Genomic DNA, 18,809 nt, shown 5'->3' on the forward strand with positions numbered 1-18,809 from the left:
ATTCCAGTGTGTCATTGTCAGAATTACAGGACAGGTTACCACAGAGGATGTGTATAGCAGAGAGAGAGAGCATGCCCACGCTCACGCCCACCCTGTTTCAAATCACATACCCGGTGCTCCCGCGGCAGTGCCAGCTGGGAGCCTCGTGGTATAATTTCTCTCCCCTCAGACTAAATCCTAGCCTGGGCATGCATCACACAGCAGCTGTCCAAGAGAAGCAGCGGTGTAAAGTAACCAAGTACATTTACTTAAGTACTGTACTCATTTTGAGGTATCTGGACTTTACTGGCGTATTTCCAATTTCCAGTACTTTTACTTCTACTCCACTACATCTCGGATAGAAATGTTGTGCTTTTACTCCACTATAATTATTTTAAACTTTAGTTACTTGTTACTTTTTACATTTGAATTATTATTACAAAACACACATTAACCACTTCAGCCATATACATTTTGGCCATTTGAAAATAGCCAATCTACAAGCTCACAATGCGTCGCATCGCGACGCATTGTGAGCCTGTAGATCTGCTATTTTCAAAAGGTTTTTATACATTTGAAAACATGAAATGTTATGTTCTGCACAATGAGTACTGTGGTTTACTTTTGGTGCTTGAAGTATATTTTTATGCCAGTGCTTTTGCACTTTTACTCAAGTACATTTTGAATCCCGGACTTTTACTTGTAAGGCCACGGTCACACCAAAGTATGGTTGCCAGCTGGTATGTGGGTTCTGCCAATGCATTACAATGGTAATGGGGCAGATTCTTTTTATCTGCTCCATTACCATTGAAATGCATAGGCAGATCTTCTTTGGTGCAAGCATACTTTGATGTGACTGTGCCCTAACCTAACAGAGTATTTCTATATTGCAGTATTGATACTTTTACTTTTACTTTTAACATTTCAGTACTTTTTTCCACCACTGAAGAGAAAGATACTTAACAACGGCCACAAGTGGTCTGGAAAACATGGCTTTCTCTCTCTCTAGCCCTCTGTTTCACCCTCTCCGCTCGGGTTGTAATAGTGGTGGGAAATGCACCTGTAATTTGTGCTATTATTATTACTTAATAATACAGGTGATTATGCAGTAATAGCATATAGTTATAATAATTCGTCAACCCCATAAAGGAACCTAGAGAGTCCCTGAAATCCACTTTGAGAAACACTGAGCTAGAAGATACTACTACTACTACTACAAAGTATAGAGGGCATTTAAGGGGTTGAAGTATTACGTTGCAGCACTTAAATCAAGTTTAAACACATAATTCACCCACACTCGCATGGCCGTCGGCCATGTTGACACACAATCGGCCACGGGGGATAAAAAAGACAAGGCTTTCTATTTCCTCAAGAAAGTTCTCACACTAACACAAGTGAAATGCCAGTGACTCAAAAGAGCGACACTCATTTCATCATACTGAGATTTCTTGTCTTACTTTTTTCTTTTTTTTTCTTCTTTTTTTCTTTTTTTAATTTCTGAAAACCTCCTGGACGCTGCGTTAAAAAAACTGGAAAGTTTTAACACAGTTTATAATTTTGTACAGTATCCCTGTTGCTATGTTCCGTTTCTATTTCTATACCCCTGCATGAGCCTTCAGTCCACCCCCACCCCTCCAGAGAGGGATGTTCTTTTTGTCAATGTTACCCTATAAAGCAGCCTGTGTGTGTAGTGGTTAAGACAAAATGTCAGTGTTGTTTGTAGAGTTGTGTGGGGGGTGGGGGGGTGGGGTGAGAAAGATTGAGCGCGTCCCACTCCCCCCACGCTCTCACTTTCATCGCCTCTAATTATTTGTTTTTAAGAGACGAGCACAGGCCGTTCCCTGAGTACCAGCGGAGACTTTTTTTCCTTTTTTGTTTTTGGTGACAGCGTTTTCATTACAGGGTGCAGTGGGATAAGGGACCTTTACTGATCCGTGTGCAGATGAAATGACGTGCATTAAAATGATATAAGCCCCTAAAATAATTAGAGGGCCACATTTGGTGACTTCTTGTAAAGTGGTTTATGAAGCGCGGTGAAGTCTCGTGGTGGGAGGGGGGGGAAAGACATCGTGGTACTATGCAATTAAAGCACGACTCGTTGCTTTTCTCATTTTTGCATTCCAAGAGATTCCTTGGCACAGGATGTGTGACATCAGTGTACAAAACCGTAACTGTGCAATGTTAACAGAGACAATAGAAAGGCATTGTTCCTTGAGTCTCATTGTTTGAAGGCGTTTGAGTTTGACCGCTGCGGGTCTCAGTGGGCTATCTTGATAGCGTTGTCTGGCACTCTAACCCTTACTTTCATGTTTTGTTTGTTTGTGTGTCGCGTTTTCCCGCCTTTGTAAGAGAGGCGTCTTGTGTTTGAAGTTAACCACTTCAACCGTAGTGTTGTCCCTTTTCTGGGCATGTCATAATAGGTCATCGTTTGGTGAAAATGTTAGCCCATCCACGAACTCAAAGACATGTCGTGAGCGTGTAGATCTAACATTTTCGGCAAGGAGAATTGATGTAGCATGGGGAAAAAAGATGGGGCCAACTATAAACCCCTGGGGGACACTGGTTGACGAAGTATAGCGTTGATGTCAAGTGGAAACCTCATATGTCCAAAACTGTTACTTTTCAAGATTACAATTCTAAAATAGTAGATCTACAAGCTCAAAATGTGTCGCATTACGTTGAGTTTTGAGCTTGTAGCTCTGCTATTTGAGCTTTTAAATTTTTTTACATGTAAAAAGTAATTTGGAGATACAAGGTTTCTTCCCGACAGCATCGACAATATGCATGCAAGGTTTAAGTGGTTAACTTTCTGTGTTTGTCTCATGCTGATACTGTATGTTGTCTCATGTTTAATTTGTCCACTGTCCATTAATACACCTCTAACTCTGTGTCATTGTGTCAATAGTTCTGTGTCTGCCATTGTGGTGACTGACGATGGTACTAGATCACCCTAAACCACGTTGTGTCATAAAGATTATAACCAGGTTGGCTGAGACGTTCTCACAGCACGTGTCGCCATCGCCCGCCATCGCCTGCCGCCATTTTCACGTGCATCACAATTACCTGGCGGGTCTTAACAAACACGTCTTTGTTCTAACAGGGCGACACAGGCGACAGAGGCTTGCAAAGCGCTCCCGGACAGAAAGGCGAAAAGGTTGTGCCAACCCCGAACGGGATTGAATTAATTGTTGTATTTGTTTTTGTTTTTATCTGTCTGTCTGTCTGTCTGTCAATATACTAATAGTTGTGTTCATATTTGACAGGGAAGCGGTGGTATACCAGGCATTGACGGGCTATCAGGGGACAAAGGAGAGAGAGTAAGACATCGAATCCATCTGTGTACAGCACCTTACAGTCTTAAAGCTGCAATCCAGAACTTAATTGTTTAATGAATAAAGTGTAATTTCACAAAACCAACGGATTGGAAATTAAAGCGTTGCCTTTGCAATGGTTTATAACCTCAAACCTTCTGTACTGTAGTGTAGATGTTGTAAAACCTAAATATTGCATTACACCACTGTGTTATGATGTGAACTATAGTAATGTGTGATTGTAGTAAACTGCCTTCATTGTCTTTCTTGTTTTTTTGTTTATTTAATAGGGTCAAGTAGGAAACCCTGGCGCTTCAGGATTGCCTGGCCTAGCAGGACAGAAGGTGAGCCAACACAACAACGTCTGTCGTCCATTTTTAATCTATTCACAATCCCAATAGTGCACATGTGTTTGGCATGTTGATGGGGGGGGTGAAGGTAATTTTGAGGAAAAAAAGGCAGCATTCCGTTTGTCCGCGCTGCCATCAGAGACAGTCTTGTTCAGCAAGTGAGTGTACATGCATTTCTTTCTGGACAATTACCTCTCCGCTCTGCTATCGATTTCCTGTGAGAACGGGATTGGCTTGGTTGGCGTTTTGCCTCGGATGGGGGGAGAGGGAGAGACAGACAGACTGTCAGTCAGCCAGACAGACAGAAACAGAGGGAGAAGTAGAGTTCTGGACAGTGTTTGGCCAGTGAGAGGTGAAAGGCTGCCCTTTCTGCCTAATATTTAATCTGTCTGGTGTCTCCGAAAAGATTTTCAAGCTTTGACGATCACCTATTTTTGGCGAGCATCGCCATCGTGCGATGGCATATCATTTGAACAAAAGGACAACCTTAAGTTAACACAAAAGTTCTCTTGGGATGCAAAAATATATTAGTATTTACATAGTGAAAAAGGTGACATTTGAGAAGAGGTGATAAAAAGACTTGGACGATGGGGTGCTGAGTGACTCTCCAGTTTTTTTGTGGAAGTCTATGCTGGCCTCTCTGTCTCTAACTGACTCTAGCTTTGGCAAACCCAGGGTTCCCACACATCTTTACCAATTCATTTCCCAAACTTTTCCCAAACTTTCCCAGAATATTTTACCCGATTTCCAGGACTATATATAACAATAATTCAGCTCACTAGCGAGTCGCTTACTCCTGTGCGCAATGCCCAAAGACAGGTAGTGTATGCCAGTGGTTCTCAACCTTTTCAGGCTGTGACCCCCGAAATAATCATATTTGAACTGGGGACCCCGGCACCCTGACGAGCACTAAGAGCAGAGGAATTTTGTATAACACGGTTTTATTGTGAAAATAGCCGATCTACATGCTCACAACGCCTCGCAACGTAGATCTGCTATTTTCACAATTTCTGCCTCTAATAATAATAGTATAAGAGGACATGCACCTACGGTGCCATCCCCCTATAGCCACGCCCTGAAGAAGACACCCTTTGTGTCGAAACCGGTCGGCTTTATTGGCTTTTTATTGTTTTAATATGTAATAGCCCTAGTTGTCAAATAAAGGCTTTTTAATGCGTTCCTTGGCTCTGAGTGTGCGAGAAGAACTTCCCGATGGGACCCCATGCTGATTTGATCCTATATTAACTTCTAGCACCTCAAACACGACAAGACTGGAGATACTACACATGCTACACTCTGAAGCACTCGGCGCACCTTGTTTCATTGTTCTGCCTCTAATAATTCACAATTTGGCCCATGTTTAATTTGTCATTTCAGAGGTATTAACACAATCTATAACCAAAGACAATGCATAGCTATTTTTCCAGGACCTTCCAGGACCCTTGAGCAGTTCCAAAACTTTTCCAGTACTGGAAAAATATTTTTCTAATTTCAAACTATTTCCAGGAATGTCATGACCGTGGGAACACTGGGCAAACCTTATGAGTTTAGAATGCAAATCATTGTAATTTTTGTTCGCAAAAAAGGAGTGCTCAATGCCATCATCACATATTGAATTGAGCTTTCCTTTTTTGTAAACTTCAAGTTGTCCTTTTTCTCTGCATCAGGTGTTTATTTGGTATTTTGGTTAATTTGTATGTGTTTGACCTTCATATAGGCGGTGAGTTATTACAAATCCACTTTTAGTTCATTTATTATACAGTGGCGTGAACATTGTAAAATCAGGAAAAGGAAACATGCATTTAAAGTCAAATGAATTGAACTTTCCTCTGCCAAACAGAGGAGCTCGGCTTGAGGGAATGAGCGCCCTCTTGTGTTCAAACACAGGAAAATGCCATATTGGAGAAATTTGATAAGACATTAGACAAGTATTTAGACAAGTGGTTCACAAAGTGGGGCCTTGGGACCCCCAGGGGTCTTTGAGGGGATGCGATGGGGGTCCTCAGCTAAATTACTCATTTGTGGGAAACAAATGGTCCATTTGGATCTGTACAGGTCCATTTGGTTCCATGTGTACTCTGTGCTTAACAACCTGTCCTTGCAATAAAAAAAAGGTTTGAGACCCACATGTTTAGTCATTGTGCTCTGAAACTGAAACTAACAAAGAAGCCTAGTTAACCCTGGCATGACACTGTTTGAATGATAGCAGGTGACCTGTTCCGTCCTCAGCGGCTTTTGCCTCAGAAGAGAGTTAGAATGAGTTCAGCAGAGGTCAAGGTTCTGTGGGGTCAGAGGGTCACAGTCCTAACAGCGGATGTCCCCCTGCAGTGACAGCTGCTGTTGCCGTTTTGGGTCTTTATTGACCTGTTAGTTAGTTCAACCCTCACACAGCACCTCATGGTTAGAGCTCCCATGCTACTCAGTAAGCAGCATGAACTGTTTTTGCTCAATTGGGCGCTTTTCGACCGGCAATGAACTGGGTTCGGGTTCTTTCTCCCACCTATGGGGTGAACCAGAGGTGAGCTTTTCCACCGAGAACCGAGTTGGTTCCGAACCGTTCGGAACGGGAACCACAAAATCCTTGTTTCCTCTGGTTCAATCTGGTTCAATCTGGTTCAATCTGGTGGAAACGCAAGCCACGGTTCCGAGAAAGTTGAATGGCACTGGTTCTTGAACCAAGGTTCTTTTGGTGGAAAAGACCCCAATTTGGATTTAATTGAATGAATGGATTAAATGAATGCATATTGCTGTTTGGTTGCACTTTCTATGAAGCCCAAGTCTATAGTGCATTATGAACACTTTCATAATGCATTTTAATCTGCTTATATAACACTGTATAAGCATAGTTATAACTAGAAAAATATTGTTCCTTCGAAACAATTGTGGGCTCGCTTCAAGCCGGAAAACAATGGCTATAAAAGTACAAAATGTCAAGATCGCAGGCAGTGCTCTCTTTGACGTTACTGACGTCAAAGATTGGTCCATTTTGTTCCAAAAATGTGTTGTGCAAAAGTTGACCCGCTGGTGGCGCTATAACAGGCCAATGTAAGAAGGGTGGTATCTGTTCCTTGACCTATTGGGAATGTGCTTGCAAGATTTCACGCACATTGCAGGCTGTGTTCATGATTTGAGGTGTTTTTGGCTTTGGCCACTTTATCGCTGCTTGCAGCTATATTCATTATTTTTTTTGTGTGTGTGTGTGTGCACTTCATAGGCATATTAGATAAAGGTCCTTAGATTGTGTGTAGAATGTTTCATGCAAATTGCAAAAAAAAAATCCTAACGGGTTTAAGCGTTTCACAAACTGCTCAAAATGATATAGCGCCCCCCTTTGGCCAATTGGGGTAAGATTGGTTTTAGTGATATTTGGACTAACACTCTACATCTTTGCCAAATGCCATGAACATGTTACTTTGCATGTATGATTTAGAGGCAGAAGAATAATTTGCATAAAACTGCAATATTCATTGAATTTATTTAAAAAAGCATGTTTCAATTTTAAAGAAATCCGATCTGACAGATCTTTAGATATCGGTCCAAAGTTCACGTAAAAAAAGTTTTGTGCACGTGGAACGAAAATTTCAGAATAAAAGCGGGTTTACGCGTTTTACAAACTGCTCAAAATGGCGGAAAATTGAAGGGCGGAGCTTACTTAACAACGACACAGATGTCTTCCGCTTGAGTCAAAGCACGCGTGTAACAAGTTGCATGTCTTCAAACGAAACGAGTCATGACTTATGCCCGTTTGAAGTTTGAATTTTCAAACGCTTCGTATAGCGCCCCCCTTTGGCCGATTGGAATAAAATTGGTTTCAGTGATACTTTGACTAACCCTCCACATCTTTGCCAAATGCCATGAACGTGTAACTTTGCATGTATGATTTAGAGGCTGAAGAATAATTTGCATAAAACCGCAATATTGATTGAATTATTAAAAAATTATATTTCACTTTAAAAAAAATCTGGTTGATCAATCTCACCGTATTAGTCCAAAGTTCATGTGAAAAAAGTTTCGTGCGCGTAACAAAAAAAACCCAGGAGGAGATAGATTTTTACTGTTTTTCATATTATTCCGAATTGTGGGAGACCTAAAGGTCAGAGGTCAAAAGTTAGAGGGTAAAAGTTGTTCGGCATGAGGAGACGCATACGTGTATACAGGTTTCATGCCTGTACCTCAAACACAGCATGAGCTATACCTGTTCAAAGATCGCACTTTCGAAGGCTTCCTACAGCGCCACCATTTGGCCGATTGCTGTAAAAAGTAATAGCGCACTTCGCCACTGTAAACTGAACACATTGATGTTTTTATTTTCATTTTCTCACTAAGTATGTAGGAGTAGAAAGGAACCGAAGTTCCCGTCTACTGTCTGACTGACTGACTGATAGATAAACTAGAAAAATATTGTTCCTTCGAAACAATTGTGGGCTCGCTTCAAGGCAGAAAGCAATGGCTATAAAAGCACAAAATGTCAAGATCGCAGGCAGTGCTCTCTTTGACGTTACTGACGTCAAAGATTGGTCCATTTTGTTCCAAAAATGTGTTGTGCAAAAGTTGACCCGCTGGTGGCGCTATAACAGGCCAATGTGAGAAGGTTGGTATCTGTTCCTTGACCTATTGGGAATGTGCTTGCAAGATTTCACGCACATCCCAGGCTGTGTTCATGATTTGAGGTGTTTTTGGCTTTGGACACTTTATCGCTGCTTGCAGCTATATTTATTATTATTATTTTATAATTTTTTTGTGTGCACTTCATAGGCATGTTAGATAAAGGTCCTTAGATTGCGTGTAGAATGTTTCATGCAAATTGCAAAAAAAAATCCTAGAATAAAAACGGGTTTAAGCGTTTTACAAACTGCTCAAAATTATATAGCGCCCCCCTTTGGCCATTTGGGGTAAGATTGGTTTCAGTGATATTTGAACTAACCCTCTACACTATTTTGTCATGAAAATGTGACTTTGCATGTATGTTTTAGAGGCAGAAGAATAATTTGCATAAAAATGCAATATTGTTTGAATTATTTAAAAAAGCATGTTTCAATGTTAAAGAAATCCGATCTGACAGATCTTTAGATATCGGTCCAAAGTTCACGTAAAAAAAGTTTTGTGCACGTGACGCGAAAATTCCAGAATAAAAGCGGGTTTACGCGTTTTACAAACTGCTCAAAATGGCGGAGAATCTTAGGGCGGAGCTTACTTAACAACGACACAGATGTCTTCCGCTTGAGTCAAAGCACGCGTGTAACAAGTTGCATGTCTTCAAACGAAACGAGTCATGACTTATGCCCGTTTGAAGTTTGAATTTTCAGACGCTTCGTATAGCGCCCCCCTTTGGCCGATTGGAATAAAATTGGTTTCAGTGATACTTTGACTAACCCTCCACATCTTTGCCAAATGCCATGAACGTGCAACTTTGCATGTATGATTTAGAGGCCGAAGAATAATTTGCATAAAACCGCAATATATATTGAATTATTAAAAAATCATTATTTAACGTACAAACTTCTCACCACATAGCCTGTGTAGATATAGGTTCAAAGTTCATGTGAAAAAAGTTTTGTGCACTTGACGCGAAAATCCCAGGAGGAGATAGATTTTTACTGTTTTTCATATAATTCCGAATTGTGGGAGACCTAAAGGTCAGAGGTCAAAAGTTAGAGGGTAAAAGTTGTTCGGCATGAGGAGACGCATAAGTGTATACAGGTTTCATGGCTGTATGTATAACACAGCATGAGCTATACCTGTTCAAAGATCGCACTTTCGAAGGCTTCCTACAGCGCCACCATTTGGCCGATTGCTATAATAAATAATAGCACACTTCGCCACTGTAAACTGAACACATTGATGTTTTTATTTTCATTTTCTCACTAAGTATGTAGGAGTAGAAAGGAACCGAAAATCCCGTCTACTTACTAAATAAATAAATAATGACAATATCTAAAGTGTGCTCGCCAGGTACTGGCGAGCCCACAATAATGACAATATCTAAAGTGTGCTCGCCTTATAGGCGAGCCCACAATGAGCAATGCTTCATAACAAGCGTCATAACAATCATGAACAATACAATGAACACATTCTAAAGCATTTTAGTGAGCCATAAGGTCAAGAATGAATGCATTATAACGTTGTTGTCGGGTGGAAACCTTGTATGTCCAAAACCATTAGTTTTGTATCGTTTTAGAAATGATTTAAACTAGTGAAAATAGCAGATCTACAAGCACACGACGCCTCACACCGTGAGGCATTGTGTGCTTGTAGATCCTGTATGATGAAGCAGGGCCTTACCTGACGAAAAAAGAAAATTTGAACCGCGGAGATACGAGGTTGCTGCCCGACAGTGACGATAATGTACCCTGTATAATTACATTTATAAACACTCATTATGATAAACATATTTTATAATTAGTTATGAGGTCAAGTATAAATACTCTGTCTATAATGTGCTTATAACAACAAACTGTATAAAAGAAAGCGTTTTATAATACTTCAGAATTGCTGGTCCCTCGCAGACCTATGATTTGGCTTTTTTTGCTCCACAGGGGGTCCAGGGGGATTCGGGGCGTGCAGGCGGTCCTGGTCCCAAAGGTGTATCTGTGAGTACATTGTGAAGAAGTGAAAGCATTAGCCTGTTAAATATCATGGATGATATGATCATCGCTGTGACCTTGTGTTTTTCATCCCAGGGTGAGCGTGGAAGCAACGGACAGGATGGACTTCCCGGGTCCAGGGTAAATAATGTGTCCTTTTTTCCTTCACTTCACTAAAGATAATGTTACCCATCCCCAGGGGCGTCACACAAGGGAGGGAAAAGTGGGACTGAGTTACTAGGGCCCAAGGTGGAGGGGCCTTAATTATTTTTATGCAGATATACAAGCTCACAGAGCGGCACCGAGTGCCACGCAGCTAGCTTGTAGATCTGCTATTTTTGAAAAGTCGCGAGAATGTGTGCAAACATATGTATTTTGTTAAGCGAACATTTGTAACTCAAATTTTGCCTCTGGGGGTGCCCTAGAACTAAATATTTTGAGATGGGGGTCCGTGGCTAAATACACATCATTTTGGGGGTCCTTCACATGAAAACGTTTGAGCACCACAGACATAGAAACGTAGACATAGAAAGAAAGGTTTTTCAAACCTTCGAAGTATTTGAAATATTCAAAGACTTGCACAAATGTTCACGTTTTTTCAAAAATAGCAGATCTACAAGCTTGCGCTGCCGTGCTGTGAGCTTGTATATCTGCTATTGTTCAATAGTTGAAGCACAAAATAATGCGTAATAATGCGTTCCCAGTCTAAATGGCTTAAACCCCCTCCCGTATGAAGAACATTCACGGGGGGCCCGCAGTGAATCCTTGTACCCTGGGCCCAGAATGTGGTGCGACACCCCTGGCTCTATTACCCATCCCTAATCTGGGGGGAACACTGGGGCAGAGAGATTTGTGGGTGTAGACCAGTGGTTTTCAACCTTTTTCATATCAAGGTTCAAAATTATTTATTCAGCATTTGAGCCACAGACCACCATTTGATGAGATTTAGCCTCTCAGACCAAAAACTTTGAATATTTTGATGAGATTTTGTCCAGAATTTTGTATTTATGTGGTGTCATAGGAGAGATAACAGGCAAACGCTGATCAAAATAATTAATGTTCTGCATTCTCTAATTGTGTTGTAGACTAAGTAATGCAGGTGTTTAACAATAATTTAAGTATTGAGAACGTAAACCTATACACTCTCAGGAGTTAAAGATCTATAAGGGTTCATTTGATTACCAACTCTCTCTCACTCGTTTAGCTGGGGACCACCTGGAACCCCCTCAGGGACCACTGGTGGTCCCCGGACCACTGGTTGAGAACCACTGGTGTAAAGGGGAAGAAAGAGCGGAACAAGTACAAAGCCAAGCCCCTGGTCAAGTTTACTTAGTGCAGTGTTTCTCAAAGTGGATTCCAGGGACTCTGTGGGTTGCTTTAAGGGTCTAAATTGACCCATACAAGTCTGTAACTCTGACAGTGTACAGATGGAACCAAATGAACCCTAATGGGTTCATTTGGTTCCATTTGTACACTGTCAGAGTTAAGGGAAGACCTTGAAATTTGAAAGTTTGAGAAACACTGACGAGCATTGGTTCTCAAAGGATGGGGTACCAGCTAAATTAGTTAATATAGCATCACCATCATTTTCACCACTTAAACCATATTATATCTTTGGCTTTTCAAAAACAGAAGATCTACAAGCTCATAGCGCATCATTTCACACCACGCTATGAGCTTGTAGATTTAGAAAAGAATAAATCTTGAAAATTTGGCCAAATCTCTTTTTAACTCTAAGCTTTTTTTGGGGTCCACAGCCAAAACACATAATCATTTTGGGTTGTCCTTGAGTCCTTGACATGAAAAACATTTGAGACCCACTGACTATAAGTGGGGTTCAAGTGGTGTTCTGAGTGTTCAATCTGCACTGAATGGATTGCTCACACATCAGACGTTTGGCTGAAGACGGGGTTAACTGGTAGAGGCCATGTGTGTCTCAGAGGAGAGGGAGAGCTGAGCGGCCGTAATGGCACAAACAGATGTGGTTCTTCCTTGATTCACTCTCCAAACTTCCTGTCTGGGAACCTGTGGGGGCGTTCTTGGACCATAATGCACCTCATTGAAGGCCAGCCATGCACCACCAGCTTTTTTGTGTTGATGTCTTTCCTCGAGACTTCTAAAAAAAAAACTATAGTTTCCTCCCCCTCCCTGGGTCCAGAGTGCAATACGGAGCGACGCGCCACTAAATCAGCCAAGCGTTTATTTCCCAGCGTTATCGATGGCCGCTGGGGTGAGGGTGATATTCGATTTGGTCTGATGTGTGCCTTGCATGTCCGTTACATTTACCTGGATGAGCAAAACAGAAAAAGTCCAGTTGTTGCCAAGTCTGCTTATTATAAGCGACTTTGGGCTTGTTTTTCCTGTAAAGTCACTTGTAAATATAGAGGGTATGCACATGCATAAAGTGAATGGCAAATCGAGTGGCAAAGTGAGTGGCAAAGTGAGTTTAGCGTTGTTTAATGTCTTTCAATGCAATGAGATAGGACTTTTCTGTTTGGATGTATGGGCTGTCAAGGCCAGAAAGTAGTTTTTTGCCACTCAGTAGGCGTTCCCGCATAACTTCCGGGTATGATGATGATGTCACGCGCATACCCTCTATTGGTAGATGCAGGTTGCGTTTGTTTTTTGGGCTTGTTTCTATAGTGTAGCAGCTTATTTGGGCTTGCTTTTAAATGGTTTTCAAACATGTTACTGTCAAAGGCCCCCCAAATGAATATATATCTGTCATCTGAAAATATGTTGTGCCAGGGAAAAAAATGATAAATTCCAAATATTAAACGTATTTTATTTATTTTAGCTGTAGTTGAACCCTATAGTCACTTCCTTTAGGCTTGTTTTCCGCGTGTTTCTCTCCCGGCATCTAGCAACAACACATGGAATAGTGCAGGCACGTGCACATGTAGACACCAAAAGGGGGCTTGAGCCACTGCCCTTTTACCCGTCTGTAAAAAGTGCCCTCTCCAGACCATGAATAAGTACCGAAAATAGCCGACCTCCAATCTTGGAGGTCGGCTATTTTCGTTGATATTTTCACCAAAAGGCCCTTTTAGAAATGTCAGACCCTGCTGCCTCTCTAACATTCTCTGCAACGTCCCTGGAAGAGTGTGTCCAAGGTTCTGTCATGAGGACACGTCCTCCTAACGGCTGTGAACGTCCCTCCCGGTTCACCTGCAGATGTACTGTATAACCCATTTAGGCCTAAAATTATTGGATGCTTTAACTATAAAAAAATAGCAGATATACAAGCTCACAGCGCGGCACCGAGTGCCCCGCTGCAAGCTTGTAGATCTGCTATTTTTGAAAAGTTGTGAAAATTTGTGCAAATCTTTGAATATATGTATTTTTAAAGCGAACGTTTGTAACTCAAATTTTGCTTCTGGGTGGTCCCTGGAACTAAATATTTTGAGATGGGGGTCCGTGGCCAAAAACATATCATTTTGGGGGTCCTTCACATGAAACAGTTTGGGAACCACTGACATAGTAGTCTCTCAAGAACAGACTAACTGAGCTCCATGTGAAAAAGGACCTTTTCTTTGACGATGGCCAGCCAGATTGCTGACATAGAAACATAGGCTTTTCAAAAAACCTTAGATTAACTCATTCTGTGCCAATGACGTTTTTTTTTCAATAGCCCTGGGTGCCAATGACGGTTTTTGTGTTTTTTGTATAGATTTTTTTTTTTTTTTTTCCAAAAAAATTCAAAAAAAAAATCAAAAAATCCTGGCACAGCTACCTTGGAGCCATTTTGGCATTTGGCACAGAAATTAAGGATTCAAAAGGCACAAGGGGGGGGGGGGAGTGGGACTGAGTTACTAGGGCCCAAGGTGGAGGGGCCTGGAATTATTTTATGCTTTAACTATTGAAAAATAGCAGATCTACAAGCTCGCAGCGCGGCACTCGGTGCCGCGCTGCGAGCTTGTAGATCTGCTATTTTTTAATAGTTAAAGCATAAAATAATTATACACGTGTACCCGTTCTGAATGGGATAAACAGCAGCGCAGGGATTGGTTTGCAGTATGGCTGCTTTCTCTCTCTCTCTCTCTCTCTCCCTCCCTCTCTCTCTCTCTCTCTCTCTCCCTCTCTCTCTCCCCTGATGACCCCCGTGTTTTGAAGCGCACTGTGAAAGCAGGACGTTGGCGTTCCATTGCGATAATAAAAACGTTGTTGTTGTTGTTGTTGTTAATATGAAAACCTTGTATATTCCCGAATACTATGGGGCAGAGGTCCCGAGATGAGCGCGCTCTACTGTCAATTCAGTTGATTCTGAGGACAGATGGGTGCAGACTCTCAGTGAACTATAGTCTATAGAAACACCTCGTGAGTGAGTGCAGACGTACTCTTATCTATAAAGCTTGTATGTTCAACAGAGTTATATGCTTCTTTCCCACCGGACGCGATAAAGATAACGATAGCGATATGTCGGCGTTCACATGAATTATGACGGCTTTATCGTTGTGGTGTGGACGCTACCATCCACTTCAATTGAAAACGATAACGGTATCTTCATCGTTATCATGCCCAGTGGGAAAGGGCCTTTACTCACTAGAGGAAATGGACAAAGTAACTTTTTTTCCAATGTAGTCTAATGTGGTTATTAATTTTAGGCCATGGCTACACGGAGCTGGATTTTTCAGATATCTCGGTTTTTCAGACATCCACATAGAAAAATATCTAGGTCCACACGACAAAGATATCTAGGTCTAACAAGCACACACACAGTAAAGTCTTCAGAGATATCCGGGTTCCCTGTCTACACGGATCCAGTGAATCGGATATTTTTCAATCTCTCCACTTTTATTTATCCGGTTTAAAAAATATCCAGCTTCGCGGCCAAAATATTCAGCTTCATGTGGCTGCAAGCCCCAACAGCACAAAAAAATGTCTAGCTTCAGAAATATCCAGCTCCGTGTAGCCAGTCACAACAAGCACTTGTTAATACCGAAACCCGTCGTGAGCTTCCTGTAGACGCGGCTATTTTCACTACTTTCGTGTGACACTGTCATGCGACAAAGCAGAGCATTACATTTACGAACTAGAGTTGAATATTGAAATATTGGAGATGCAAGGTTTCTGCCCGACAGCGATACTATATCGTCACTGTCGGGCAGAAACCTCGTATCTCCAAGTTTCAAATTTGTACGTTTTTTTCCCCCCCGTAAAGTAAGGCCCTGCTTCATCATACAAAAGTGTCGCACAAAAGTAGTGAAAATAGCGGATCTACAAGCACACAAGGCCTCGCGATGCGAGGCCTTGTGTGCTTGTAGATCCACCATTTTCACTATTTTGAATCATTTAAAAAATGATAAATGCAAAACGAACTTGTTTTGGACATACAAGGTTGCCACCCGACAACGACGATATGCTATGCTGACGCCAGGTGCACCTCGGATGGTTTCAGAGCTGTCACGTTGTTACAGCTGTCAGTGGACAGGTACTCATTGCAGGCAGTCAGTATAGCTTCCTGTCTGTGAAAACACTTACCTCTCAGTGGAAGGTGAGAGAGCCAGGGGAAGTGGTGGTTTAGCGGAGAAGGGGAGGGGGGGGGTCGGGCTGGGGTCAGCACGCTGTCGTTCAACGAGGCGTGAAGGAAGACGTGGTTGACAGACAGGTGCCACGCGTGTTCAGCACCTCTATAAACCAAGGTGACCATTCTACAAACACAACCCCTGAATGAGATGATTCACAGGCGCCACGTTGTCCTCTTGACATCCCCCACTGTTTAACTTTGTTCTGACCTGTTACGAAACCCTTCTGGGTCTAGAGGTTTTAAGGTTGTAACACATTAAAACACAGGGATGCTGAGCATTGGAGGAGCAAATGAAGGAGTCAGACACAATTTAAGAGTGCAAAGGTGCCAAGTGTTTACGCTTTAATTAGTATTTATCGGTATTTACAAAGGTTCTAAAACTGTATGCACAGGCATACAAACAAAGAAAACTCAAGCCACTACCAGGGGACGCGAGTGTTGCCAAAATAACGAAAATAACGAAGCAGCTAAGTGAAACAAGCTAACTATCTAAATAATAAGTAATTAGTCTAGTAAAACAAAAGCCTGCCTACCTACCGGTAACTACTCTAACCAAAAACAAGTTCAAAAGTACATAAATGGCAACAACCCCTTTTGGACTTTATCCAATGTTGAGCAACAAATGACTTCTAATTCCTAGGTTTTCTGAAAAACCTATGTTGCTAAATGCTATATATCAGTGGTGCTCAAACTTTTTTCATGTCAAGGACCCCCATAATGATATGTGTTTGAGTGCAGTCCCCATCAAAAAAGAAATAAAAAAAAGTTTCAGGGACCCCCCAGAAGCAAAGATTTAATTTAAAAGAATGTTCTCTTAAAACAATATATCATGCATCAAAGATTTGCCCAAAATGTTCATGATTAAAAAAAAAAAATAGCAGATCGACGTAGCGTGTCATTTCGTGCCGCGCTATGAGCTTGTAGATCTGCTATTTTTACATAGCTATGGTATGAAATAATGTTTGAAGTGGTTAAAATGAGGATTGTGATGCTATATCAACAATTTTTTTACTTAAATGACACAGATGCTTTCCTGATTTTAACAGGTTATTCGGACCCCCGCCAGCTCCAAGATGTCATACGCCATTAATTTTACTTTTGTTTCAAATTGCAGGGGCCGGCAGGCACCGATGGATTTCCTGGGAAATCAGGCCTTTCGGGGAAAGATGTAAGTTTTGAAGCTGTCTCCCGACAGCCCCCCCCTCGGGTCATTCATTTTTACAGCCGGAGGAGATTCTGTTTTATCCCTGCTTCTTCTAGTCAGACTGAATCAAGTACATGCATTTCCCCTTTTGGGAAATGTAGAACGATGTCTGTTAAACCAGTGTTTCTCAAACCTTTACATTTGAAGGTCTCCTCTTAACTTTGACAGTGTACAAATGGAACCAAATGGACCCGCTAGGGTCCATTTGGTTCCATTTGTACACTGTCAAAGTTACAGACAAGTAAGGGTCGATTTAGACCCCCATGAAGGAACCTAGAGAGTCCCTGGAATCCACTTTGAGAACCACTGTGTTAAACAAACCAAACCTGGCGTCCCTATTTGGGGAGAATGTATTTGTATCAGTCAAAATTTGACAATTTCTTTAAAAAAAAGGGAAAAAAGAAAGACAAATAATAGATTTTTACACCTGTGATTTGTCTGTGACAGATTTGATGCCTCATCTTTGCTAAAATCATTCATATTGTGTCTAATATCATTAGGGTTTAAGAGGACTGACCGGTTTACCCGGGACCGGTGGTGTAAAAGGAGAAAAGGTACAGTAGTTTTCTGTCATCTGTGTGTGTAAACTTTCCCACCGGGTATACTTGATACTTCCAGGAAAAAGACAAACGACTTAATCGTTGCGTTATTAAAGTCGGGGCTGTCATAAATCACGGCAAAGAAAGACATTATCTTTGGTTCCTTGGCTACTGTCTCTACTTTCCAGACATTCCTCCGTCTCCCCCCATCTGCCATCAAAGACAGCCCACTCATTTGCCTGACAAAATAAAAATTATAGCCGAGTTCATTTGCCTGTCTATAATTACTGGGTGACGATGGCACACACACACGTACCACACCCACATGCACATGTATGCACGCACGCAGGTTTGTATCACTAAACTTGGGAGGACATTCTTTCTGTATGCCATTCTTACCATTATTTCCTTTTTTTCTTTTTAAGATTTGTTTTGGGGCTTTTATGCCTTTATTGATAGTACAGTAGACTGGTAGGAAACAGGGAGAGACACGCGGCAAAGGTTGTCCGATGGGGAATCGAACCGGCGAAGCCGCCAGGCATCCATGCCTATGTGGCAATGCCTAAGTGGTATGCGCCTGGACCAGTAGGCCAGCGGGCACCCCCATTATTTGCCTTTTTAACCCTTAAACCTTAAAGCCGAAAGTAGCTGATCTATATGCATGCTCACAATGTGTTACAGCGTGATGCGTTGTGAGCTTGCTCCATCCCAGTCCAGAACCAATGCACACCCTCTTAAACCTAACCTTTACATTCTTAATCCTAAACTTAACCCCAAACTGTATTGGTCCTACTTGTAAGTCTAACTTCCCAACAAACTGTTTTAAGCATAAAACAACCATTTCTCTTGTGAGGACCAGGAACATTGTCCAATGACTATTTACTCTCTCTCTAATTCTATCATGCTAGATATAATTACTATACTTGCATTACAAATATAGTAGAGATTTACAATGTATTATTATAATTATGGGATGATACGCTTCCAAATTGTCTTGGCTCTAATTAAGCAATATTACACGAGCCCTGCCCTGCCCTGCCTACGGAACTCGCCTGTCGGCTCGTTCCTGCGGCAAGGCTGTTGTGCAGGATAACCGTGTTATATGCACACCCTCTTGTGTAATATTGCGATTATACAACTGTTCATGCCCTAAAAAAAAAAACACGTAAATTTCATTTCATTGTAATTAAGATATTCTATATGAATTTGTAATTTTTTAATGCCATATTTGGCTACTATGTCCCTGAACGTCACATGAAAACCGCTAGCCTAGCCGCCTAGCATAGTGTGGGGAGAGAGGAGCGCTTGCTGTCTT

The 18,809-nt window shown here is 41.7% G+C and overlaps 1 protein-coding gene across 1 annotated transcript in view; it reads left to right on the forward strand.

Annotated features, from left to right (window-relative positions):
• col22a1 (collagen, type XXII, alpha 1) overlaps positions 1-18,809 on the forward strand; it is a gene marked incomplete at both ends in the record, with an annotated part of 109,162 nt that overhangs the window by 37,017 nt on the left and 53,336 nt on the right. Inside the window, 2 exons of the mRNA XM_080735391.1 lie at positions 3,080-3,133; positions 3,243-3,296. Of these exons, the coding sequence (XP_080591517.1) occupies positions 3,080-3,133; positions 3,243-3,296 (108 nt within the window). The remainder of the gene's footprint in view (positions 1-3,079; positions 3,134-3,242; positions 3,297-18,809) is intronic.

Source organism: Nannobrachium achirus, assembly GCF_963921795.1.
Source record: "Nannobrachium achirus genome assembly, chromosome: 10".
Lineage (NCBI taxonomy): Eukaryota > Metazoa > Chordata > Actinopteri > Myctophiformes > Myctophidae > Nannobrachium > Nannobrachium achirus.